The sequence below is a fragment of the Crocodylus porosus genome, unplaced genomic scaffold, assembly GCF_001723895.1.
Source record: "Crocodylus porosus isolate Cpor-Errol unplaced genomic scaffold, CroPor_comp1, whole genome shotgun sequence".
Classification (NCBI taxonomy): Eukaryota; Metazoa; Chordata; order Crocodylia; family Crocodylidae; genus Crocodylus; species Crocodylus porosus.
Window position 1 is genome coordinate 53,063,237 of NW_017728906.1, and position 26,726 is coordinate 53,089,962.

General features: G+C 39.6%; 1 protein-coding gene across 8 annotated transcripts in view; it reads left to right on the top strand.

Moving 5' to 3' along the window:
- DMD (dystrophin) overlaps nt 1–26,726 on the top strand; it is a 1,922,593-nt gene that overhangs the window by 1,236,669 nt on the left and 659,198 nt on the right. For all 8 annotated transcript variants that reach the window (XM_019529123.1, XM_019529125.1, XM_019529122.1 and 5 more), the window contains one exon: nt 21,249–21,413. In XM_019529123.1, coding sequence (XP_019384668.1) covers nt 21,249–21,413 — 165 coding nt within the window. The remainder of the gene's footprint in view (nt 1–21,248; nt 21,414–26,726) is intronic.

Consider the following 26,726-nt stretch of genomic DNA (forward strand, 5'->3'; position numbering starts at 1 on the left):
CTCTTTCCTGCCAAGGCAGGGGGTCGGACTAGATGATCTACCTAGGTCCCTTCCGACTCTAGCTACTATGAAACTATGAAACTTGGGTTCACAAAAGCTTATATACTCTCTCTATATATCTTAGTCTGCAGAGGTGCCTATCTACCCTGCCTTTTGGTTAAGAATACCATCAAACAGTAGAAGTGGTGGTTTTTGTTGAAAAAAAACCTACTCTATTTTATATGGAATAGTAGTATTGTCATGATATAATGTTTTAAACTTTTTTTTTTTTTTTTTTATTAAAATGAAACTGCTCTGTAGATAGTATGGGCCCATGTCTTCTGGTCTGCGGGGCTCCCTATGATTTGAAAACTTGGAGGTAGGGAAGTGGTGGCAATTAACACTGCCATTGCTCCTCCACTGCCAAATTTCCAAACCCTGTGGAACAGAGTCATGCAGGGCTGGGACCATTGGTGTGATCCAGCACACAAGGCTGAGGCTGTGGGTGTGATTTGACATGTGAGGACAGTGCCCAATCAGCACATGTGGCTGAGGCTGATTTGGAAACAAGTCTTGGATTCAGTAATGGTAAAATCCTATGAGACGTTTTGCCACCTTGAGCCACTTCTGAACTGAACATGTATAATAGTCCATCCTTATTTTGGTTTTGACCCAATGGAGTCTTTCAGATCTGGGATTCAAACAGTAGTAGGAAACAGAGTTGTGTGATACGTTGATATGTTTTTAAAATGCCAAAGAAATTAGGTTCATGGAATCAGAAAAAATTCTTGCCCGAAGTGGTAGTAACATTGTTCCTTTCCTTTCTTTAATTAAAGAAAAACATATGTTTACAACATGTTGACATTAAATGGAAGGTGACAATGACACCAAATTTAAATAGACATGAATTATGTCCTGGAAAAATAGATATTGAAAAAGACATTAAAACTGAAAAATGGAACTACATTGGAAAATAATATTAATAAGACTATATGGCTAATGTACCATATCAAAGGTGAAAAATTCAGTTTTTAAGTTCTTTTTAACCTCCTGTATAAAAGCAATTTGACGTAGTACTACTGAATCTGGGAGGATGGACAAAAAGCTCTCACTTATTGTGGATTGTGGGATGGATTCTTCTCATTCAGGGCATTGCCCTACTGTTTAAAATCTTTCAGGTGAAGGTAATTTCCAAATTACTCTTTGGAATAGAAGTAGAGAGCTTCACAGTTGGCGAAAAGCTTGGTTCAGCTAAAAATATCTGTACTCCTGTTGCTTTTGAAACTCAGTGCGTCAGCCAACCTGGAGACGATTTAAAAAATAACATAGATCTTCACAGAATGTTCACTTTTGTTAAAAACAAATAAAATGTGCCCAGAGAGCACTTAATAAGAGTTCAGTACATTGGTATATGTTGGTCACTCATAACAGAAAGTGGTTTATTTTCCAAACAAGTTGTCTAGGAATTATCAATGGTATATCCTCAGAGGACTCCTGTTATTAAATCAAGATCTCAGCTTAAAGCCAACTTTAGAAATGGGAAGACCAGTAGATAAGGTTGCTAAGAAAATAACCCCTTATAAAACAAAGGTCTGACTTCCTTCAGTAATACAAACTCAGCAGTAGTGTTACTGTATTCTGGTTTCTATCTTTCTTTCAGGTTCTCTTTTGTTTTTGAGCATTAGGATCCCTCCTCCTTATAGAACATATTGGCTTTCACTTCAGAACCGAAGGATCATACCGGACTCAGTTTCCAGGACATTTTAGAGATAGATGATTAATATTTCCCACATACGATGTCATCTGTGGGGAAAGTTTTGCTAGGAGACGGCCTGCACAGATCCGTGAACACTAAACAATTGGCATGTTGCATGGACAGATTAAGGCCCTGTTTTCATCACATGGGGAGGAATGGTGGTTCAAAAGGGAGGAAATATTTTGCTTACTCTGCACCGAAATGAGTAGGTAACAACCTGTTCTATAAAGTGTATGGAAACAAAATCAGCCAGGGTGACTGTTTCTGGTATAAGGAGCTATTAATTGTGAGTAAAGAGCTTAGAAGCATGATCCTTCTTATTTCTCAGGGTTTCTTAGGTGAAATGAATTTCTGTCATTGACTTTAAGGAACAAATCCAGCTCCACTGAATAGTTGGGAAAGATACAAAATGTAGGCAGTTTCAAGTCCTCTAAAGAAAAAGTATCGAAATATCAGTTAAAAGTAATGTTTTAACTCTGGAAATCAAGGAATTATATTGATTAAAACCTTATTACCTTGTAATATAAATAAGAAAAAAAAAAAGAGAAACTCGCTATGCCAATCCATGTTTTGTGTACGTAAGCATGGTTTCATATGTATGAGACTCCATTACATTTATAAAATAGACCACACAGCATTTAAACACATGCTACAAAGAAATGATTAATGTAACGGAAGCCAAGCAATACTTGTAAAAAACTGAGCACAGTACAGTTTCTGAAATATTGAAATTTCATATTATTCAGTCTGGTTACTAATGAATAAAACTCCATAAATTACAGCAGGTCTCCCTGTCGCTAGGGGGAAGTTAAGGAAGGATTTTACAGTATTCTACTTTACAGATATTTCCCTTCCTTGTGGGACAAACTATATAAAGGAATAAAGAAACCTAGCACGAGGGGTGGGGACCCCAAAAACAAAATCTCTATTTGGTTAAATTATTAGCATCTTTTGTAACAATGAAAATAAGCTGATTTAAAATATTTGGTTTTTTTCCTTTTATGGATGTACAGAATTCTTCTACCAGAGGAATCTTAGTAAGTCTTTCCGATCTTTATCATATATACAACTATTTGAGTATATGTGTTCATTTGAATTACTTTCTAACAAGATGGCACTTTCAGTTAACACACTTCTGAAATGATGTAATGTTTATTGATTTTAAAACACTGTACCAAAGGTATCCTAAACAGCACTGTTTCCCAGAGTCCACATTTCAGTTTGTAAAGTATCTAGTCACTCGCCATGATCTTCTGAGTATTTTGTTGTACAAAAACAATGACAATTTATTTTGCATTATATTTAATATGCATAAAATGCATGGAACATGCAAAATAGTCTTTGTATTATCACTTGCTATTATATTACATGTAGCAATAATTAATAATGATACCATCAACACAACCACCTAGAAGCCCCTGCCATAAGCGAGGACCTCAACGTGCTAGGCATAAACACAGAACAAAAAAAATCATTGCCCAAAGAGCATCTAACACGGGCCAGATCTGACCCACATGAGCCACTGGCTCATGGAGTGGAAGCTTTGGCAGCGTTTGGCTTTGGGGAAGATTTGGACTGCGCCATGCCAAGGCTCACTGGCCAGGCAGCTAACCAATGTTCCTGCAGCTGGTCAATAGGAAGGTGTGGCAGCAGGGAGAAACAGGGTCATTCTGGAGAGCCTCAGGAAAACATTGGCAACCCCTGGTCTAAAAGAAGAGATGACAGATTGACAGACACAAATAGGAGAAATTTATGTACACCAATAAAAACATTTAGATTTTAGAAAATCTGCAAGTGTAGCATCATTCAAAATGTCTCGCTTCAAGAAGGTGGCTCTCCTAGGAGTGTTGTCTGATAGAGACTTTAAACTTTTTGTCTTGAGTTGGATGGATCCATTTTTTAAAAAAATCAAAAGAAGAATACAATCAGAATGGGTTTTCTCATTTCAGAGTGCATAACTATAAATTTGACCAAATGTATCATTTTTGCAACACCAAGGGCGTGTTACCTGAATGCTTTGGAATCCTTCTAAACCTTCTTAATGTGTTAATCAATAAATGGATAATCAGTACCTTAGCAGGTATCTAGCAGAAATTATTCTGGTTGCAGCTCCGACTCCCTGGCAATGTTAGCAAACTGTGTTTTGCCACCTGGGTACCTCTCTTGATAAAACAAGGATACTACTCCCTATCTTACAGGCATGTTGTAAAATTAATTAGTTGAAAATAGTACATGCTTTTGAACATACTAAACAACATAGAATTGGGTAGTGGTTGTATTACATGTTACTTCATAATTCCTACAGAGAAATATGTGATCACTCAAGTTATTAATGGCACTGTCAATTTTACTCATCTTGTTAAATATTAATAAATATTCTTCCCTGTACTGTATCTTGTTTACTGTTGCTGAAAAGGATTATTCATCCTCAAAGCCCTTCAAGGAAAGACTTAAGATATTTGAATGCTTTTTTGGAAATCTGGCAATAATTATGCAGTATCCAAGGGCTTTTGTGTAGCATTGCTGAATCTGTTGTTCTTTTCTGTAGAGAAAAGTTCCTAAATTTCACAGGCATAATCAGGATTTGTTGTTCTTTGTAAATGTCAGTGTATTGTTTCATTAGCTTTCTCTTAATTGTGAGCTTAGGAGTATATGGCAGCAAGCATAACTGCTACAGTATTTCCTATAAACTCTGAGCCAGGTTGTTCACTTGAAGAGGAAAAGGCATGGAAAGGCACTGTCTAAATGGAAGTCAGAAGGATTTCCTTGTAGTGCTTCTCTCTTGGTATAGCGGGGAGTAGCTTCAAATTATCTGTTTTGCAGGGTGGGACTATACCTTTCCTTTGGCTCCTGCCACTACTTTTACCAGAGTCCTGCATATCTTATTAATTTTTTTACTGGGTAATTTCCGTGAGAGAAGAAACTGTATTTCTGTCAGTTCCTTTTTCCAAACCTTTCCATGGGAGAAGTGGACATGGGGGTAGGTGTTGGGGACACCCATTTCTTTAGGAAGAAGGGCAGGTCAATTTGCTGGACTTAACTATTAGGGCTGTGTGAAATTTTGGCAGCTGTTTTGTTTCGAAGGTGTTTTAAGTTGTTTTGGCACCCAAAACACTGAACCCAAATTCAAACATAAGGCTCTGAAACATCTCCAAAATGAAACGAAGCATCCAAAAACTTTTGGAAATGTTTCAGAAAACTTTGGCGTTTCAGAGCCAGGCGTATAGGGAAACAGCTGTACGCTGCTGCCCAACCGTGCAACTTGGCTCCATAGGGAGCAGAGATCTATGCCTGGAGTCTCTTTACCGCTGCTGCCCGTCCTGCACTGCCTGGTCCCTGCTGTGCAACCTGGCTCCTCAGGGAGCAGAGATCCATGCCGGGTTCTCCTCACCGCTGCTGCCTGCCCCGCGCAGCCCCACATCGCCGGGGCAGTGAGGGGGGGCCGTGGCAGTGAGGAGACCCCCAGCACAAAGCCCTGCTTCCCGTGGAGCCGAGTCATGTGGCACAGACCAGCAGGCTTGCTCGCCACTCTGCACTGCTTCCTTGCTCCATGACCCAGCATGACAGGGATTAGAGATCGTCGTGGGGGTCTCCTCACCTACACAAAGGGCAACAGCCCCCCCAGTCCTGAGCTCCACCCAGCTGGGCAGTAGGGCTGTTCAAAGCTTCCCTTGCAGCCTGTTCAAAACAGATTTGGCCGAAACAAAATAAGACAGTGATCCAAAACACCAAAACGAATCACTGTCCACCAGAACAGCTGAAACTGAATCAAAACACAGCCATTTCATGCAGCCCTATTAGCTATACATAGATCAAAGGGGCATGCTCAGACCTTCTGTTTGTTTTCTTTTGAAATTTAACTTTGCTCAGCAGTGCTATTAAAACACTTCCCCTTCATAATGCTCCATGCCATAGAATAATTTTACAAGTAAAATCCATTTATTTCAAGGAAAGTTTTTCATGTGGGGCAATACTGAAATAGAAGGATTGATTGTTTTGTTACGTCATCTAAACTGTAATGAACATTGTTCTGATGTTTGTTTTTGTCTGTTGGTATGTAGCGATTTATACGTGTACTTCTAATTAGAAGTAGTAGAAGTTAGGCACATAAATCTTACTTGTAGATGAGAAAATACCCTAGTGATGATAATGTATAGCAATTCTATTTGCCATACTCATTTTGTTTTAGATGTAAACTGAAAGACACTATATATTCCTGCTTTCATAGCAATTCAAGCAGTTTTTAGTGAGATGTTTATCTTGGGTAATTAGCATTAAACAGATGTCTGCTTTTGAAAAATCAATCATTTGATTATTTAGCAGAAGATGCTTCTGCATGCATTTGCTCTGTATATAATATCTAAATATGCTTTCCTAAATCTCACCCCCAAATTAGAAATCTTTATCTTTCAATCTTCAGCCATTCCTCACAGTCAAGGATGATTGTCTTCCAAGATTGACTTATCTGTGAGTCCAAAGATGACTGATGATGAGCAGAGATCCTGGTTTTCCTTGGATTCAAAAAAAAAAAGTTGCAAGTTCCCTGACAAAAAAGTACAAATTCTCTTTAAAAACCCATGATGAAAATAAAACACTGATCTCTCTCTCACTCGCTCTCTCTCTGTCTCTCTCATATTTTACATACAGAGATATGTGTATGTATCAATTGAACACAATGTTTTATTGATATATTTATAAATTTAATGCATATTACAGAGAGAAGCCTCCCAGTGCCTCAATCATGATAATAAAATAAATTCTAAATACTAAATTCTAAATAAATTATAAATATTGGCATTTAATTTTGAGATTTTTATCGTGGAAAATCAGCATCCCACCCCCATCCCCTCCACCCTCTTAGCTCATAGAATGCAAGCCCAGGCCCCTCACTCCCTGCCCACAGCTTTTCAGCTGTGCTGGATGGGGCCCCCAGCTGCCTGGGCTACAGAGCCAGGCACCCAGGTAATTATAATAAACCTTTCAAATTAGTTTTTACTCTAATCTAAACCCAGATTATAATCAGGACTCCTAAACTAAAAACAGATGTTGGAATTTTCCTGGGACAAAGTTCTTTATTTTGGGATCCTACTTGGATTGTCCCACGTTAAGTACGCATGAAGTAGCTGAATTAACACATCAACTTGAGACAATAGCGGCTCATTTGAGTTAATTGCCATTCAGTGTGTGTGCGAGTGACTGCCCCACACCTGTTTGATTCAAAAGAAAGTACAGGACAATCAGCCCAGCCCCTGGCTTAAACCCAACAGTTTGTTTTACGCTTACATACTTATCATACTCTGCTTTCTCCGTCCATTCACAGCATTTGATGAAGTGAACTTGGGATATATATTGTAATATATATTATTTATTCCAGACATTAGGGCTGGAAGGGACCTCAGAAGATCATTGAGTCCAGCCCCCTGCCTAAGGAGCAGAAAGTCAGCTAGGCTCAAAGGATTCCAGCAAGATAAGCGTCCAAATGTTTGTTAAATAAAATATATTGGTTTTGGTTAGTTCAGAAGGTGCAGATCTACCCTACCTTCTACTTGACTTCAGGCTAACTATGTCATGGCTAGCTACATCTCTTTGCCCTTACGGACAATCCTTATACACTTCACTCCCTCAAATGCAATGATATTAATAGGATAAATGGGCATCCCACTTTAACAGTTCTGCCCAGTTTACTCAGCTGCTTCTGTTGAAACTAGAGGAGCTATCTGACTTACTTCCCAGGTCCCTCTTGGCATTTGTTCCAGTCCAGTCTTTTAGTAATATTTCTTCTCAACCAAAGGCATGGACATCCTCCAGATGTCAAGACCCTTCTAGATTTGCATGTAACTGATATATATCTTGGTTATGTGTCTGTGTGCATGTGTGTGAGCATACATACACATGTGTGCACATGCACACAAGCAACCTACAGTGCTATAGTGCTCATTGCATGTACTAATTTAAATTGAGAAAGTGTTATTCCTATATAGGAAAGGGTTAACTCAGTCTAATACACACCTAACCAGGCTATTTTTAGCCCCCTATCTCCCGACCCTGGACTCTTGCCCTGCCAGCTTCCTGCCCTATATATATTTCACACACAAACTGCAAAATAAATATATAGATATAGATATCTATATCCCCATATATTAACTTTACCCTTCAACGTGCTATTAAGCACTTTTTTCACAGTTTTAAAATCTGCCCTTTCTGAAGTTCAGCCTCACTATTGCCCATAGGGGAGTTGTTTTCTATTATGATATTAAACTTAACTGTGCAGTGAACACCACTGTCAGTGAAACTCCTACGCTCAAATTCTGTATTAACTAACTATTGCATGGGTTTACAACAGAAAAGCTATCTCCTGACTTTTTGCTGCTAAAAGGAATCTCTCCAAGCAAAAAATTCTTATGATTGTATTTTTTTCTCTAAATCAAACCACAATATAACCTTCAAACATTTAATATCTAATAGTTAAAGTTATCCAACAAGTGTATCAGCAGCTTTTTGCATCATCTCTTCTTTTTAATAGAATAAATTCTTTACTGTTCTCATCTGGTGTAATAATTTTATTATGATCATTTTACCTATTGCCATAATTTTGCCTGTACCCAGTAACGGCTATGAAAAAGACAGATATATCCTTAGAATGTATGAGGGAGGCATTTGAAGTAGGGGTGTGAAAGCATCAATGCCATTGTGAAGGACACTGGTGAGATTCACCTGGAGTTTTGTGTATAATTCTGGTCACTCATGTTCAAAAAAATGAATTAAAAAAGGGACGGGTGAATAGAAGAGCTAGTAGAATGATCAGAGGATTGGAGAGCCTTGAGAGAAGACTAAAAATGGTTTGTACAGGCTAGCAAAGGAAAGGTAGAAGGAGATATTATTTGTCTTTGTAAATATATCAGCAAAGTATACTTCTGGCACAAGAAAAAATGGCTATAAAGTGGCCAAGAATATATTTGGGGTGGAAATTAAAGCAAGGTTTCTAAGTTTATGAATAGCCTGGCAATCGGAGCAGACAAGGCAAAAAAGCCTAGCTAGTTTTAGGATAGAGTTTGATGCATTTATGAAATTAATTATGTGTTGGAATTCTTTTTGACTGTAGGGAACTGGATGCAGTGACCCAGAATACTCTTCCAGTATTATATTGTATGTTCCTGAGGTATGTTCTGTATATATATTATAGTTTTATGTACAAATTTACCCACCTAGCTTATTTTTTTTATTTTATGAGAAAAATAATGTTGACATATTCTCTGGTATCCAAGTAATCAGACCTCACCCAATGGCACAACAGCCGTGCCCAAAGAAGAAATGGTACCCAGGGAGGGATCCCATTACCTAAAAGAACAGCATTACCCTAGTCACCAGATTAGGAAGGACCAGTAACCAAATAACCTCCCACTGGTGAACAAGGCATTCCTCTCTGTGTCCAAGGGCAAATCGTACCCTCCTGTCAGGGGCTTCCCCTTCATCACTCACAGTGTGGAGGGTCACTTCTTCCCTGTGGGAATCCCCTTCACAGGTAACTCAACTTCTGCAGATTCCAGAGAGTTAGGCTCATCTCCAGTTGTGGGTTGGAGCAAGGTGTCCTCCCTCACTGGTGTGATCGACCCATGCTGCTTGCTGCAAGAAGGCCTGCTGCCTCATGCAGCCTACCAGCCACTCTCAGCCCTGTGCACTGCTTTGTGTACCAATGGGGGGCACCTGCCTCATGCAAGGAAGGGGACTTGCTGCCTTCTGCAGCTGCAGTGTCCCATTATCTACTGCTCTGCTCTCTGCCCCCTATGCATTGCAGGGCTGCCTGCCTCGTGCAGGGTTGGGGACCCATGCTGCCGTGTGCTGCCACTGAGGTTTAGCTCCACAAGCCCTGTGCACCAGTCTGTGCACTGAAGGCTTCTGGCTCTTGTGGGCTTGGGGACCAGTGCTGCCCTGTTCAGCCACTGAGGTCCCTTCACCAGCCCTGTGCAGCCACAGTGGTCCCTTTAGTTCTCCATCAGCCCTGTGCACCGACTTGTGCACCAGGAGTTCCTGCCTAATGCAGGGTTGGAGACCCATGCTGCCTTGTGCAGCTGCAGCAGTCCCTTCAGCTCTCCACCAGCCCCATGCACTGCTCTGCGCACCAAAGGGGCTGGGCTCCTGCCTTGTGCAGGGTTGGGGACCTGCACTGCTTTGTTCCCGTCTACTCTCCAGACCCTCCGACCCATGCACTGTTGCTGCATTCTTCCTACAGTGGCTGGAATACAGCCACCCACTCTTCTCCCTTGCCAGAGGCATCTTCAGGGCACTTCTGGGGCAATGGCTCCACCGCCACTGGTCAGCTCTGTCAGATCTTCTACAGCCCTTGTCTTTATCATCCCACATCTAAGCCAACGGTGTGTTCTACACATGGGCTTTTATTCCCTCTGGAGGCTCTGCCCCCAGATTGGAAACTGACCAATGAGGAAGCCCAAGGAGTTAGTTCCCTCTAAGGTCCTCTCTTTCACCTTGCCCCTGGGCCATGGTGGGGCTGCCTTGCTTCTGCCTTACCTTGGGGGCAAGGGGAGGAAAAACTGCCTCCACCATTGGAACCCGAGCCCATAACGCTTAAGCTAACAGTCCGAGCTGCCAGTGAGCCAGCCACCGGCCAGCCTGCTACATAAACAACCAAATCAAAAAATCGGGTCCTTTTCTATTTTAGCAGGAGAGGAACTGATGGTAGAGTTCAGGTGTGTTTTCTGCTGGTCTGGTACAGCAGTCAAAGCTTTGTGAGATTGGTAATAAAGTGACAATCCTGGCAGACAATTTTAAGGCAGCCCTACAGCTACTGAGAGAATAATGACCAAATGAAAGTTTGAACATAGATTCCTCTGGGATTTGTATGGTCTAGTGTTATATTTTGATCGTAAAATATCCTGTCTCATCTCAAATGTACATTTCAAATGGTGACTTAAATTTCTGTTGTTTAGATACTAGAAACAATTATCAGAATTACATAATTTCTTGGCCTCTTTCTTATCAAGATGTTAGCTACATTTTTTCCAAAACACACATCTTGCTAAACCTTCAAAGGCCCATTTAATCCTGTTTCTGGAAAAGACCAGAAAGTGTAAGTTTTATGGTAAGCGAAAGACCCTCAATGCCCAATGCTCAATGTCTTAAGAAGGGGAAATAGAGTCCTGATTATTTACCATTGTTTATTATGTTGTGGTATTGGCTAAGACCTGGAGTCATGGACCAGAAACCATTGTTCTAAGTTAATGGTTTTCAACCCTTTTGGGCTTGAGGCACACCTCCAAAACTTTAAAAAATTTGGCAGCACCCAATTTTAAAAGCTAATATAAATATATAATGCATATTAGAAGATAAGCATTATAATTACACTATTAATCACTGTGTTATCAATTACTTATATCATTATGATACTTTACACCATTGCTGCAGCCAGATGTAACTCTGTTGTCAACCTTGTGCAGAGCCACGTTGGGCAGTGGCTCAGGAGGAGCAGGTTTTCTTGCTGCAGGCCTTCTTAGACCAACCCTGCACAGTGACTCCTGGAAACAGAGGCACGTGTGATAGATGAATCTATCTTGCACACCTTTGTTTTCAGAAAGCACATTGGAGAAGCAGCTACAGCAGAAAGGTGTGCCTGTCTGCATGACATTATGTAGGTAGGCATGCTGCTTCTGCTACAGCTCTTTCCTATTGGGGTCTGATATACCTCCTGAAAACGGAGGTGAGTAGGGCAGTTCCACGCTGTACAATGGCATTCTGGAGAAAAATGCTATTGCTACCAGGTAAACTGCCCTGTGCGCCTGTGTTTTCAAGAGGCACATTGGAGCTGAACCAAGAAGAGCTGCAGCAAGACGGTGCACCTGCCTGCCTAATAAAAAGTAGGCAAGCACACCTTTCTGTTGGAGCTGCATTTCATTTTGGCTCTACTATGCCTCCCCAAAATGGAGGAGCCCAGAACAATTTCATCCTGTAGCAGTGGTGATGCCAGTGGTTTTATTGCTCAACATTGATCTCTATCTCTGGTTCCACCTCCAAATTAACCTTAACCTTCTATTTCAACCTCAACCTCGACTTCTACCTCTACCATTCTGGGTAGGCTGTCATGGCATCATGTCGTGGCATGGCACCCTAACTGAGAAAGACTGTGCTAAGTACTGTTCACATATATGAGAAACAGCTGATCCCTGACTCAAAAAGTTAACAATCCAAATCATATAGAAAATCTTATCCTCTATTATTTAAATCAAAATTTTACATGTAGAAAGAAAGAGAGAATATTAAATGAATACTGACTATTGGTGTTGACATAAATGCAGGAAAGACAATATTTGCTGGAAAAAAAACATGTTTATGTAAGCCTCCAATATAGAATCTAAGGTAAATCTCTGAGTAAAACGTGGGTGGCTACACTTCTGTATTTGATATTTTGGGCCTCAATCTTGAAAACACCCAAGTACGTGAATAACTTAGCAACTGTGAGTCTAACTACACTCAGTGATACTATTACTTGCCATAAAGCTATCTGTTCAAGGGTTCACACACTTTAATTCTTTCTTTGTAATTAAAGTAACTCTCAATTAAAATAACCCAAAATAAGTTTAGGTCTTTCTGTACAATTCTATGAAAACATTTTGGATGTATAACAGATGTAGAACAGCTAACATGCAAAAACTTTCACATGAAACTTCTTGAGACTAAATATAATTAAAATTTAAATGTAGCTTATTCAACTGATTGCTTTTTTGTAGATGTTTTTAATGACTTTGACACATTGTTATAAAATCTCTCTCTCTCACACACACCCAACAACAACAAAAATGCCAACTAAATCTGTATTTTTTTTTAATGCAGCTGAAGCAATAGCTGAAGCAGAAAATTATGTTTGGTGCATTGGATTTATGGATTGTTTTAGTCTTCTGCACCAATGAAAAACTTTTAAATAAAAATTAAACTTGCAATATAATAAATCCAGAGTTAAGAAGTTAAAAAATAAATGAGAGCCAAGGTCAGGTCTTGAGAGGGTTCTGGGAGAACATCAAACACTCAGTATGCCAGTGATGACCTTCTATACATATTTTTAGTGCTTTAGTTTTCATCTTCCTTTGGTAATGTGATCTTAATTCTATTTTTGTCATTGACAGTGTGCTTCATAAATATTCATCATTAAAAGAAATTAAGTAGATTTTGTTTTAAAGTCAATATTGAGTTTGTTAATGAAAATGGTTACATTAATTAACTAATAGGCTCCTTAACTAAACTTATGTGAAACTCTTTCTCACGCTGATTGTGTTTCATGGAGAAATGATGCATAAAACATTAACCTCCCTTTTTATCCTCTCCATTCTAAATCATCCTTGTACACATGCTCTAGGGAAGGTGATTTTGAGTAGATAATCTGACTTTTTGAACAGTGGTTGGTAAGAGGTGAACAGCTTTTTTATGTAATTATCTTAGTAGTATTATGGAAATGCCAGTTTCAGCTCCACCATTAAGAGTGCTTTGAAGTTTGTACTTAATAGCATATTACAGCATGGGTTACTTCTTTGTTCTTGTTCAGTCCAATTTTGTCAAGTACCAGTAGCTAAGGAGCCTGAGCCTCCTCGTTGATCTGCTTCCTCTAGATTGCTACAGGTATTCCATTTGGTTTCAACCACAAGTTGCAGAACCTGCTTTTACCATATTTCTTCCAAATGATGTGCAGTCCAGTTTTTAGCATCTGTTTACTGGGGAAATGGTTTGTGTTGTCTGAGAGAAAATAAAGTATTTCAGGAAAACTAAACTTGTTATATGAAAATTTAGAGTATTGAGAGAGTTTGCATCTAGGCTATATTACTGCAAGATGTAGCTGAAAAAAAACAAAACAAAACAAAAAATCTAAATAAAATTACTTGTCACCAAATGGATTTGTAATGTAACTCTGGCCCCTTCCTTTTGTGTGTGTGTGTGTGTGTGTGTGTGTGAGAGAGAGAGAGAGGGTTCTTTTTTTTTACTTTTTAAATCTTTATTATCCAAAAATGAAAAACAAATAGTGCAAGTAGAAGGGTATGTAGCCCTCCCAGAGACCAAGCATGAAACTCTTGTCAGCAACAAAAAAAACACCATGTCACCAGAGACATGTAAACAGCCTCCCCCATATCCCACAAGGAGGACCAGCTGTCAGTCTTCCACCTCACAGAGGGCCCCCTCGATGGCCTAGTGTGATACAAATTGGTCCACATTTTGTTGCACATTCAAATGTGACATGTGCCCAGAGCTGGAAGTAGAAGAGTTGGCAGGTCTCATTGGAGCTGGCCCCTGTGAGCCAGTTTCTGTAGCTTTCCAGAATTGCTATGTTGGCCTGGCCCAGCAGGAAATTGACCGGGAAGATCACATGCCCCTTGGCCAGTTGATATGGGAAGAAAAGATATACAGAGTCTTAGAGAAGTCCAAGTCCAGAATGCCAAAGAGTTCTGAGGGGAGTAAAGAGTGGCTGCAACCTGGGTAGCTCCAGGAAGATGTGAAAGAAAGTCTCCTCCACTGCCTCTTTGCAGAAAGGGAAGGCCACTGACATGACTGGGTTTAAGTAGTGGACAGAGCGATAGACAGCGGGAAAGAGAGCAGATATTTTAATCCATAATATTGTGTCAAATGATACCAAAGATTTTGTTTAGAAATTGCTTTCTCTATTTTGAGAATTAATTAGGTTAAAACCAAAGAATATGTAATTCTCATCGTGTTTGGTGAACCTTGTTTTTTCCTTTTCTTTACATTTATAATGTACTTGTTATGATTACATAACTATTAGGGAGGGGGAAACACTAGAACAGGTTGCATAGGGAGGTGTTTAAGAAGAGGTGAGACAAATGTCTGTTGCAGATGTTATAAATGGAGATATAGTTAATCCAACATTGGTACAAGGAATGGTTCTTTGAGGTCCATTTCAGTCCTATATTTCTGCAATGACTTCCTACATTAATACTAGCATGAAATTATTTGTATTAATGATGGTCATATTTGTCATGGTATATAAAACTTGATTTCCAATTCTTTTGTTGAAGGGTGGTAGGAGGTTTTAAAATCAATATTGAAAGAATAACTATCTGAAAAAAAAATTAGTTAGGTCTTCAAAAGACTGACTTGTTACCCTTTAAAACTTGAAGTATGTTAAAATAAAAAAGTATAGCGTGTTGGTGGAAATTTAAACAGATAGTGCAAAAAATGTCTGACATAATTAAATTCAATTCACCAAAACATTTAGATTTGGAATCTGAAATGAATTACAGAATCTGGTTCAGTTAGTGTGTGCATCTACATGTATAGATACATATCTATCCCAAATCTAAACTATATTAATATAGACTTAATAGTAAGATTTCACATCAGTAATTGAATGATAAATGATTTTGACAAATGATAAATGACAAAATAAGGAAATTATGAGTTAAAGTTCAGCCTAAGAACAATTCATACATGCTATAAAGTATGGTAATACATAGTTAAGATATAAATCATGTTATTTTAACCTTCCCGGGGTGGATTCAGGGAGAGGTACACTCAAGCATTTGCACCCCACTTCAATTCCTCCTCCATTCAAAGTTTAAAACCATCTGCCTAGCCGTGCTAGTTGTATTTCTAGTCAGGCAGCGGTCAGTTGACTTAATGGGTTATTGTAGTGTGCCACATCCTTTCTAAACTCCTCATAGGATCATAGAAAATCAGGGTTGGGAGGCATCTCAGGAGGTCATATAGTCCAATCCCCTGCTCGAAGCAGGACCGTCCCCAGCTAGATCATTCCAGCCAGGGCTTTGTAACGCCGGACCTTAAGAACCCCCAAGGATGGTGGTTCCACCTCCTCTCTAGGTAACCCCTTCCAGTGGTTAACTAGCCTCCTAGTGAGAGAGTTATTTGTAATATCCAACCTAGAATTCTCTTGCTGCAACTTGAGACAGTCGCTCCTTGTTCTTTCATTTGCCACCACTGAGAACACTTTAGCTTAGGGGCATGCGAAGTCCTGACCAAGGTCTGTATCCACTCCACAGTGGACTCCATTTCCCAACAGCCCCTGCTTGTGACACTGGCTGGTTTCTGTGGAGATCCTAGGAGCAGCAGGGCTACCACAGTACAGGGCCAGGGTTGCAGCGCTGGCAGAGCTGTTGCTACAATCTTGTAGCTGTGACAGCACAGGCCAGAGCTGGGAAGAGCTGTGATCTGCCGCTTGCACACCCTGGGCAAGGGTGTTCAGGCAATAGATCATGGGTTTGCTCTGGCCCAGGAGTAGTTCTCCACCCAGCCATGTGCCCTGCCAGTTCTGCTTGGCCTGGTCTCCATGGAAAGCCTGGCCCCACTCTGTCAAGGCCTCCCTGCTCTTGTGGTCTCTATGAAAACAGCCCCCAGCCACACAGGCAGGGGCTTCTGGGAAATGGAGTCTAGCTGCTCTTTGGAGCCACCATTTTGTCTGCCCCTGGTCTAGCCTCATCCTCTTTGTAACCACCCTCCAGGTACTTGAAGGCTGCTATCAACCCCACCTCAGTCTTCTCTTCTGCAGACTAAATAATCCCAGTTCCCTCAGGCTTTCCTCAGAAGTCATGTGCCCCAGCCCCCAAACCATTTTATTTGCCCTCCCACTGGACTCTCTCCTTTTTGGTGTGGATGGGCCTAAAACTGGACACAGTACTCCAGATATAGCCTCACCAATGCAGAATAGAGGGGAACTTTTCTGTAGAGCTACAGCTTAGCCAGTTGGTCCCAAGCCTGTAGCAATGAGTGGAATTCTTCTCTCCTAAGTGCAGGACTTTGCAGGTGTCCTTGTTGAACCTCAGGTTCATTCCACAGGTGTTGATGACCCTCTCTTCTGTTTAATGGTCTTGATGTTTGACCAATCAAGCTATTATTCTTTTCTGCAATTCTGCTATCTATTAGCTGCTGCTAATATTGAAGCTCCTATTTCACACCCCTACAGACTGTTTTTAACTCATTTTGATTAAGTTATATTTGTTTTTGCTTCAATCTTAAACTGAATAATACAACCGTAGACCCCTAGCATGCTAGGCATGTTAGTAAAGCTTCTAGTTTGTTTTGTATGTTTGTTTAACTGGAGAAAAAAATCTGTGTTGTTTTATATGTGATAATGCATTTCACAGAATCATCAGCACCCCTCCTTTTCAAAGTTCTAGATTCACCCATGAATGGTTCGATAGACGAAAACCATAAATATATTTGATATGTAGAATGTTTGTAGCCCCACAATGATTTTTTTCCTATGTTTTTTACTATTTACGTTTATCTTTTTTTACCTGCCATCCATTCAAATTGGCAGTCTGGATCTCCACTGTAATGGGTTCTGCTCCAATTAACCATTGTCTTTTATAACTTAAGCCATAGCATATCTTTTGCAGTCCATATTCCTTGAATTTAAAATTTTCCAAATATTGTGGGAAGCCTTTGAGCTGAACAAGCAGCAAGGGAATCTGGCAGGTTACATTGTACAACAGTATTGAGTGGGCTTTATACCAAATATGGGTGTTGGAGAAAGCAAGGAAAAAAGATGGGGAAAGATCTGGCATAAACAGAGTTAATTGACTAATGACAGTGGGAGCAAGAAGAAAAGGTGACGCAACTCTACAGACAAAATAAAGTAGAAATTAATTTTGGAATTAATGGAGCAAAAGGGGAAAAATATTAAAATATGTGGATAAAAATATAGATTTTAAATTAAGGGTATTCGTTCACATTTTACAGTATTAAAAACTTCACAGTGTGTATTTGTGTGTGTTGAAGCATCTTAGTGCCAATAGAAATGTGGGAAAATGTTCAGCTATATAAAATTAACTCCAAAATGATATCATATTTTAATAAGTCTTATGAAAATTTGGGTCAGTTTATAGAAAATTGCGATCTTCAACTGTTTTCCAATTGAGAGCTTAAATCTTTTTAAATTATTCAGCTACTAAGCTGCCAATTAATCTAACTTAATTAACTGAAGAACTAGAGTGCTAAATTTCAGATGTACCACGTGTTTTCAGATGAATGCTTTAACACAGGGCTGTCCAATTTCTAAGTCCTGGGAGGCACACCAACAGGGTCTGCATCTCACAGGCCACAGCAATGACACCTTGAGGATGCTCCCCATACCTGCTGCTATACCAGGCAGCCCCCACAACACATTTCTGTATGATTTATCCCCATGCCCGCCCTGTTGTACTGCATGCCCACATGGGTACCATTCTCCCTCATGTAACCCAGTCCTCCTAGGGTGCAACCCCAGACTCACTTTCATGTTCCCCACTCTACTAAACTGCCCTACTCCTTGGGCTGAAGGCAGGAAGCAGCAGCTGGTGAAGGGACAGGTAAGCCTGGAAAACGATGGGAGGGAGCAGCAGTTTGGTAAGACTCCAGGAGCTGCACATTAAGTCTTCATGGGCCACCTGTTGGAAAGCCCTTTTTTAACATTGTGACCAAAACTGCATTGTCTCTTTGATGCTGAAGTCTAGGTATTTTTCTTAAGAAGAATAATTCATACTCTTTGTCTCTTCCCTTTGGCCAAAGACCAGGCTATATCCTTATATCCTGTTGATTTTCTGTCAACCAACACAGTTTTTCATGATAGTAATACACATTCACAGGGAACAATAAGGTTTAACAGGCCCTTTACATTGGAGTTGTTTTTCCTCCTAATTTTTTTCTTTTCTATCCTTTTTTTTGCCACTGCATGAATGCTCACCTTTCTCACATACCTATGTTGCAACATCATCCCTTATTTTGATAGCAGTGATTAAAGTTTTCTTGATTAGCCAGTTAACAGATTAACAAACCAATCCAAACCAAAAAAACCCCAAACAAACAAACAAACAAACAAAATAGTACACAAAGAACCACACTCCCCCATCACAATATATTAATTAGGACCCAACATCTATATTTTGATGGCTTACAACTTTTCTAGGAGTGAGAAAATTCGGGTTTTCCATCAGGTAGCAGATACACACTTCCTGGATCTCATAGAGTTTCCATTTATTCTTCAGTTGGAATCTTCTCCTTAGTGAGATCACTGTTACTGAAGTGAGCCATTGTCATTTTATCTTGAGAAATACGTCTCATAACTTGGGTCCAAAAATATACAAGGTGCTTTCTCTGATTTGGAGTTGAAGCCATCTTAAAAATTTTTTTGTTGCTATGGTAAATTAGTTTGCATAAAATTACCATGTCTATAAATACTCGAATACTATTATCAGTATCTCCTGATCATGTCCAACACAGATTTTCCTTCAACTATTTGTCACTTTTTACATATTTCCTATATATGTGTGTGTGTGTAAATACATATCTCATATCTGTGCTGCAATAATTAACCCAGGATTAAACTTCCTTGTCAACAGAAGCTACATTTTACTTAGTTAATCTGCCCTATGAACAATGGATTTGTTTCATCAGATTATCTTTGCTATATGAATGTTTTCAGTGCCAATAACTTACTTTTAGGCTCTTTATAATCTTTGTGTATACATAACCATTATATGTAGGCATTCAAGGATGGCTATATCTAGGAATGTAGGTTATTATCTTTTCTCCTTCACAAAATGAAATTCAAATGAATGTCTGTGTTCTTGTTAATGCACTCACTTCAATACCTTTGATAAATATGTATCTGAAATTAGATAAATGTAGGATTTAAACATTCAGGAATAGGATTAGATTTATAAGACACATGTTTTCCTGTGATTACTTGTTTACTTTCAACAGTAATATCTTGAAGAATGTGTTTATGTTAATATTAAAGCAGCTAAACGTTGCAGTTTAACATTCAAAAGTTGCATAAAAGATTAACCTAATCTTGTTTAAAATTAGGCCAAGGTCTTCACAGATATTGAATTAACGCATAAAAGAAATCAATGCATTTTTAATTTTAACTTCACATCAAGGGTAGACTTTACTAAGAGTGGGAGAGATTTTGTTATACTTAAGATCAAGAGGATACTAAAGGTGATTACACTTATTGGTCAGGATTCACGAGTACTAGGAGGACAACAAGTAACTTCAAATGTGTTGGTGAAACAAAAATATAAATAACAAACATCTTCACAATTTTTGTATAATAAACTGCATATCAGTAAGCAGATCTACATGACTGCACAGTAGTTAAAAAATACCACGCAGTAGCATATCACAACACAGACAGTGCTGATATACTACTGTGCAGTATTATTAGGCTACTGCGCAGCAGCATCACCTAAAAATATTTGCCAGCACTACTGTGCAGTAGGCACATTTATTTAGTACTTGCTAATACAAGTACTAAATAAATGTGTAGTAACAACTGCACAGTACCTTCTCATGTAGATGCATACGGTGTAAATCTTAAATTCATCTTAAACAGTGTTTTCAAACTGAATGTGGTTTGGGGAAACAAAGAAAAAGTTATATATCCTGAGAGAACCATTTTCCTCTTACTTCCTCAGCTCTGTTTTTATAGAAACCTTCATTTTGTTTTTGGTTCCTGATGGATTTTGATGTATTGTCTTCTGTAAATGGCATCATTGGGGATTAGTAGGTAGTATGCATCAGTAATATTTTGTAGTCAGGCAGTATGATGGACTTGCTTCCATCAATATAGTGTAACTCCAAGGGGAATTAAGGTTTAACTGTGTTTATCAGAGACGTCCCATATTTCCTGGCTTTTAAAAAGCCTTTTGGTAAAAGCTTGTTTTAAAAGACAATGGCCACAGGGAAGACTGATTTCTTAAAGTGAAAAGCTATCCAAAAAACTACTTGTGCCTGAGTTTAATAATGATTAATTGCCATCTTCATTTAGCACAACATAAGCATGAATTGATATAAAGGATACTAAAATTAAGAAAAGTGTCAGTGCTTCTTTTTTTATATCACAAGTCATTAAACTACAGCAGCTGGCTGTGAATTACTTTTTTTTACAATTTACTTCTGTCTTTTTTTCAAATGTGTACATACTGTTGATTTCTACAGTCCCACCCAAAAGCTGCCATAATAAAATAATAAAATCAATAATTAAAAAATTAAATACCAGCTATTGGGAATGGGAGAATCAGATTAATGTCTAATTCTACCTAAGACTTTCTTAAATACCAGTCAAGTTTGAATCTACATTTGAGGCACAAATAGTTGCCTATATTAGATGATTTTTTTCTTTCTTGTCTGTTGCTGCACTTCATTTTAGAACCCTGACCAGAAACAAGTGGTATTAAACATTTTGTGAGAAAACGTGTTCTTTAAAGAAATTTTCTTTTTCAAGAAGTTGAAATAGTCTGGGTAGCATCTGGATGTAAGGGCCAATGAAACATTTCCATATTGTTATTCTTAAAATAACATTTTCTGTTGAAACAGTCTTATTTATTGAGAAAACATGGATCTGTCTAATTGTTAACATATGACATAGATCTGTTTCTATTCCCTCTTCCCCAGCACTGTATACATTTTTATCTCTGCTGTTTTAACAGTAATGCATTTCTTATTACATATCGCCACACAATTTTTTTACAAAATAAACTTATCAATTTTTTGCTATTTTAAGGTGTCAAAAGATCTTCCAGAAAAACAAAAAGAACTAGAAGATCTACTAAATAATTTGACGCAATTTGAACAACAGTTAAGTCAGCTGGTATTGTGGGTAACTCCTGTGAAGGATCAGCTGGAACTGTATAACCAAGTGGGCCAACCAGCAGCTTTTGATATTAAGGTAATGTTTTCTTTTTCTTGTTTCCTTCATGCTTTGGGTCTTCCTTTCTTAACTGACTTTTTACAGAAAAACAAATTCTAAAATGAAAATATGATGTTACTGTATCTCTTTCATTCATAAATAACAAAATTGTTCTTGCAAGACTGTCACTGTGATTCTAACAATGTCATGTTTAGCATTCTCCACTCAGTTGTGAAAGAATTAATTCTTAATTATCCCTTTCTACTTTAGAATGGAAATTAGAATATGGCCATGTACTGTATGTTTGCCAGGTCAATGTTCAGATCTTTAGTTGTACAATTACCATTAAAAATAGAGATCTGTACAGTAAGTTCAGAACCCCCCTCACCCAAAGAATTCTGATACTCTAAATTATGTTACTTACGATGCTGTATGTTCTTTCACCACTACATATTTCTTAATGACAATGAGGATTAAAATGAAGGATTTCAAGGATGAAATATAAAACAATGGGAGCTTTGTTTTTCAGTGTTCTATGCTTATTGCTTATCATAGATGCATAGAAAACTAGAGTTCGGAGGGACCTCAAGAGATCTTCTAGTCCAGTCCCCTGCTTAAAGCAGGACCATCCCCAACTAGATCATTTCAGCCAGGACTAAGCCAGGCCTTAAAAACCTCCAATGATCGACATTCCACCACCTCTGTAGGTACCGTTTCCCAGTGCATTATTATACTCTTCATGAGAGAGTTTTTTCCTAATACCTAACCTAAACTTTCCTTGCTGCAACTTGAGACCATTGCTCTTTCTTCTGTCATCTGCCACCATGGAAAACAGTCTAGTTCCCTCCTCTTTTAACCACCCTTCAGGTAGTTGAAGGCTGCTATTAAATCCCCTGTCTTCTCTTCTCCAGACTAAATAAACCCAGTTCCCTCAGCCTCTCCTCAGAGGTCATGTGTCCCAGCACCCTAACCATTTTTGGTCCCCCCTGCTAGACTCTCCAAATTTTCTACACCTTTTCTGTTGTGGGGGGCCTAAAACACGACACAGTACTTCAGGTGTGGCCTCCCCACTGTTGAATAGAGGGAAAGAATCACTTCTCTCTCTCAATCTGCTAGCAGTACATCTACTAATGGAGCCCAGTATGCCATCAGCCTTCTTCACAACAAAGGCACAGTGTTGGCTCCTATCCTGTCCACTGTAACTCCCAGGTCCTTTTTTGCAGAGCTGCTGATTAGCAAGTCTTTCCCCAGCCTGTACCAGTGCATGAGATTATTTCATCCTGACTGCAGGACTTTCCACTTGTCCTTTTTGAACCTTATGAGATTTATTTTGGTCTAATCCTCCAATTTGTCTAGGTATCTCTGGATCTTATCCCTACCTTCCAATTTATCTACTGTTCCCCCCAGCTTTATGTCTTCTCTAGACTTGTTGAGGGTTCACTCCATGCCATCTGTCAGGTCCTTGATGAAGAGATTGAACAAAACCGGTACCTGGGGCACTCCACTTGAATACCAGCTGCCACCTATACATTGAGCCATTGATTACTACTTTCTGAGCTCAGTGATCCAGCCAGTTTTCTGTCCACCTTAGTACTTCATCCAACCGGTACTCCTTTAGCTTCCCTGGGAGAACATTGGGGCGACCGTATCAAAAGCCTCACTAAAATCAAGGTACACCACATCTACCAATCTCCCTGCATGTGCAGAGCCAGTTATCTCATCATCATAGAAGGCAAAACAGGTTGGTCAGGCATGACTTGCCCTTGGTGAATCCATGCTGACTGCTCCTAATCACCCTCTCCTCCAAGTGCTTAGAAGTGGGTTCCTTGAGGACCTGTTTCATGATTTTTCTGGGGACTGAGGTGAGACTAGTCTGTAGTTCCCCAGATCCTCCTCCTTCCCTTTCTTAAAGGGTTACACATCTAGCTTTTCTAAATAGTCTCTAATGTATTCTTTGTCCACTGTTGGATGCTCACCTCCTCCCCAAAATGTGCTGCCAGTTGCAGTAGTCTGGGAGCTGAGCTTGCCTGTGAAGACTGAGGCGAAGAAGACATTGAGTACGTTAGCCTTTTCTGCATCTTATGTCACTAGGTTGCCTCCGCCATTTAATAAGGGACCTACATTTTACCTGATCTTCCTGTTATTGCTCACAAATTTTGTAGAAACCCTTCCTGTTACCCTTCAAATCCCTTGCTAGCTGCAACTTCCGTTGCGCTTTGGCCTTTCTGACTTCATCTCTGCATGCCCGAGTAATGTTCTTATGCTCCAAGTTTCTACTTTTTATGTTTCCTTTTATGGTTTAGCTCAATGAAGAGTTCCTTGCTAAGCCAAGCTGATCTTCTGCTGAACTTGCTAGTCTTCCTGCACATCTGAATAGTTCATTCCTGTCCTCTTAGTAAGGTTTCTTTAATATACAGCCAGCATTTCTAGACTTCTTTCCCCTTCAGACTGTTTTCCCTGGGCATCCTCCTCATCAGTTCCGTGAGTGAGTCAAAGTCTGTCTTTCTGAAGTTCAAGGTCCTTACTTTGCGGCTCTCCTTCCTTCATTCCTTTCCTCAGGATCCTGAATTCAGTCATCTCATGGTCACTGCTGCTCAAATTGCCATCCACTACTACTTTCCTCTTTAAGTCTTTTGTACTGGAATATTTGTGCAAAGTATTTATAAAACAGATATGATCAGAATTCTGCAAACTGTTAGTAGAGTCAAACTCTCAAAACTGACATCAGCTGTACCTGTGTCTTCACCAGAACTACACACAGTGATAAAGACTGCATGCAATTGGGAGGGTTTATGTTTAAGCCTTATTAAGATTAGATACAAATCGACACATCTAGACTCATGTGATGTTGCCGCCTTGTCATGAAAGGTACCTAACTACTCTAGTGATCCAATTGAAGTCAGTGTAAGTGACCTCAAGTACATGTGAATAAAGTTGAATATGGTTCTTGATATGTATTTGTGTGTAACCAAAAAAAACCCTATTAATGCAGGATGGTTTAAATGGCAAGAGTGAAATCTTATCCCATTACCTGAATTAGCTTTTGTGACTCCTTTGTTCCTATGGATTTATTCTTGTTTGCTTGCCTCTTCCACCACTGCCCTCTCTTCTCTCTCCCTGTCCCTCTTTCTTCCTGCTTCCCCTTGTCTTCTGTATTTTAATTTCTCTCTTGTACTCTGCTTTCTACCTGTCCTTTCACAGGATCTGCTCAAGTGAGCTTCAGCAAATGAAAGCTTGTGATATATACATGTGCGCTACTTGGCTTACTCTATGCAGTGCAAATCGACCCTGCCATCTACTTGGGTAACATTATCCAGGAAAATGAGAAATTAAAAAAAATCTAGCAGATCATATTGTCTGTTAGAATTGCCTTTAGTCCATCTGATTCTAGATGCAGTTTGGTGATGCAGTGAACACAAACTTCCCTTCACTCTGCAAGCAGTTATGTAATACCCTCTGCCCTACCCTCTTTCCCCTCTCTCCCTCCTCCCTGTTCTCTATTAGTTCTTGTATTTTGTTTTTGTTTGTTTCCACAACATTCATGTAAGCCAGGTTAGCAGGCATATTGGTGGGAGTACAGGTGCATGTGTGTATTTCCTGGATTTTGTTGCTAAATTAAATTCTTCACTATAGGTGCATACATTTTGTCACAATGCGAACAATAATTATTACTTTATTGTATTATTAGGCCTCTGAATTCTTGAGTGGACTTTTCTATTGGAAAAAATGCACCATATTTATTTGATTCCAAGAACCCCCTCCTTCCCCTATTTAACATGGGGGGCGGGAAAGCCTCTCATCTTGGAATCAATATGATGTGTGGAGTAGGGGGCATGCCCTGCCACTGCTGCCTGCCTCCCCCAACCCCACGCCCCATAGCCTCAGGCCCATTGTCTCCCTTTCCCCCTATCTTCCCCCCCCATGCAGCCTCTGCCCCCCTTCCCAACCTCTTTTCCTACCCCTTCTCCTTGCTCAGGCACCAACAGGTTCTGTCTCTGCACCTAGAGCATGGCCCCAGCTCAATGGGAAGAGCAGCTCCAGCTGAGCCTTGACCAGCTCCACTTCCACTACTATCAGACTGGGCTAGGACCATGCACCCTGCTGGTGCAGAGATGGAGACTGACAAGACTGAAGCAAGAATAAGTGGCTGGTGTGGGAGAGCAGAGTGGCTAGGGTAGGGGCAGAGCTTCTGATAGCAAGAAGTGTGGGGGATTAGATGGGGGAAGGGAGGGCAGAGGACTTACAGTTCCTGGTAGTTAGAGGCAGGTTGGGCAGAGGCTGCAGGAAGAGTTGGATGAGGTGTGGGTAGTGGGCCTGAGACTGCAGAGGGCAGAGGCTTCAGCAAACAGGCACAAGAAAGGCAAGCAATGAGGGGATCTTGCAGCAGGGGCAAGCTGCTTGACCTCTCCCCCCCACTATCTGCCCCTCCAAGGTCATCTTGGATTTTCGTAAATACGGTATATAATCTTGAATGCAATAGGGAAACGGTGTTGAATCCCCCTTCCTCCCCTCCCCCCCCATCTTATCCTACTAGGGACTTTTAAAAAAAATAAAATACTTGAGTGCTGTCACCCATCTGAATGATATTCAAAAGATTTATTTTTTGTAAATATAAAATTAAGTAACCATAACTACATCCTGGTGGGAATTAAGTTACTAGTCTTTATATTTATGTGCTCATCACTGGTAGATAACATGAATGTGTCTGGAAATGTCTTCCTTTACTCTTGATGACCTGCCACATAACCGGAAAAGAGATATTTAGTGCATAATTAAGAAGATTTGACTGAAGTGTATTAGTTTACATATGAAATCTGTAAGTCCTGTTTGTGTGCTACAAAGTAAATGTGAAAACAGTAGTTTTTGTGAAATTTGCATCAGTTTTTATATTGTTTGTCTTGTTTGTCAGCCATTTGTTTTAGTTTAAAATATATTGATATGCATGTAAAGGATTCATTTTATAAGAAATGTTGGCATCAACTGTTTTTTTTATTTCTTTCTATCGTGGTTGATTCTGGCATATAAAGCATATCAGTCTTTATTTGCATCCCTGTCTATCTTAGTGAATTCAGTTTTAAAGAGTTTAATGCAAGTCTTTGAAGCGCATTGATTTATGTTTCCCCAGATTGCAATATGCTTAGTATGCCGAAAGAACCCTTTACTAAAGTTTCTGTATTATAGCCTGAAGTTAAATGACGGGTTATAAGGCTTACTAAAATATTTTGCATGTAAAGATGAACTTAGAAGAAGTTTTGGGAAAGACCATTTTATTGGCAAGCAAAGAGAAACTTTAAACTAGTATGCTGGTTACAGAACGAAAACACTCCCTCCCTCCCTCTCTCCCTGGAGAAC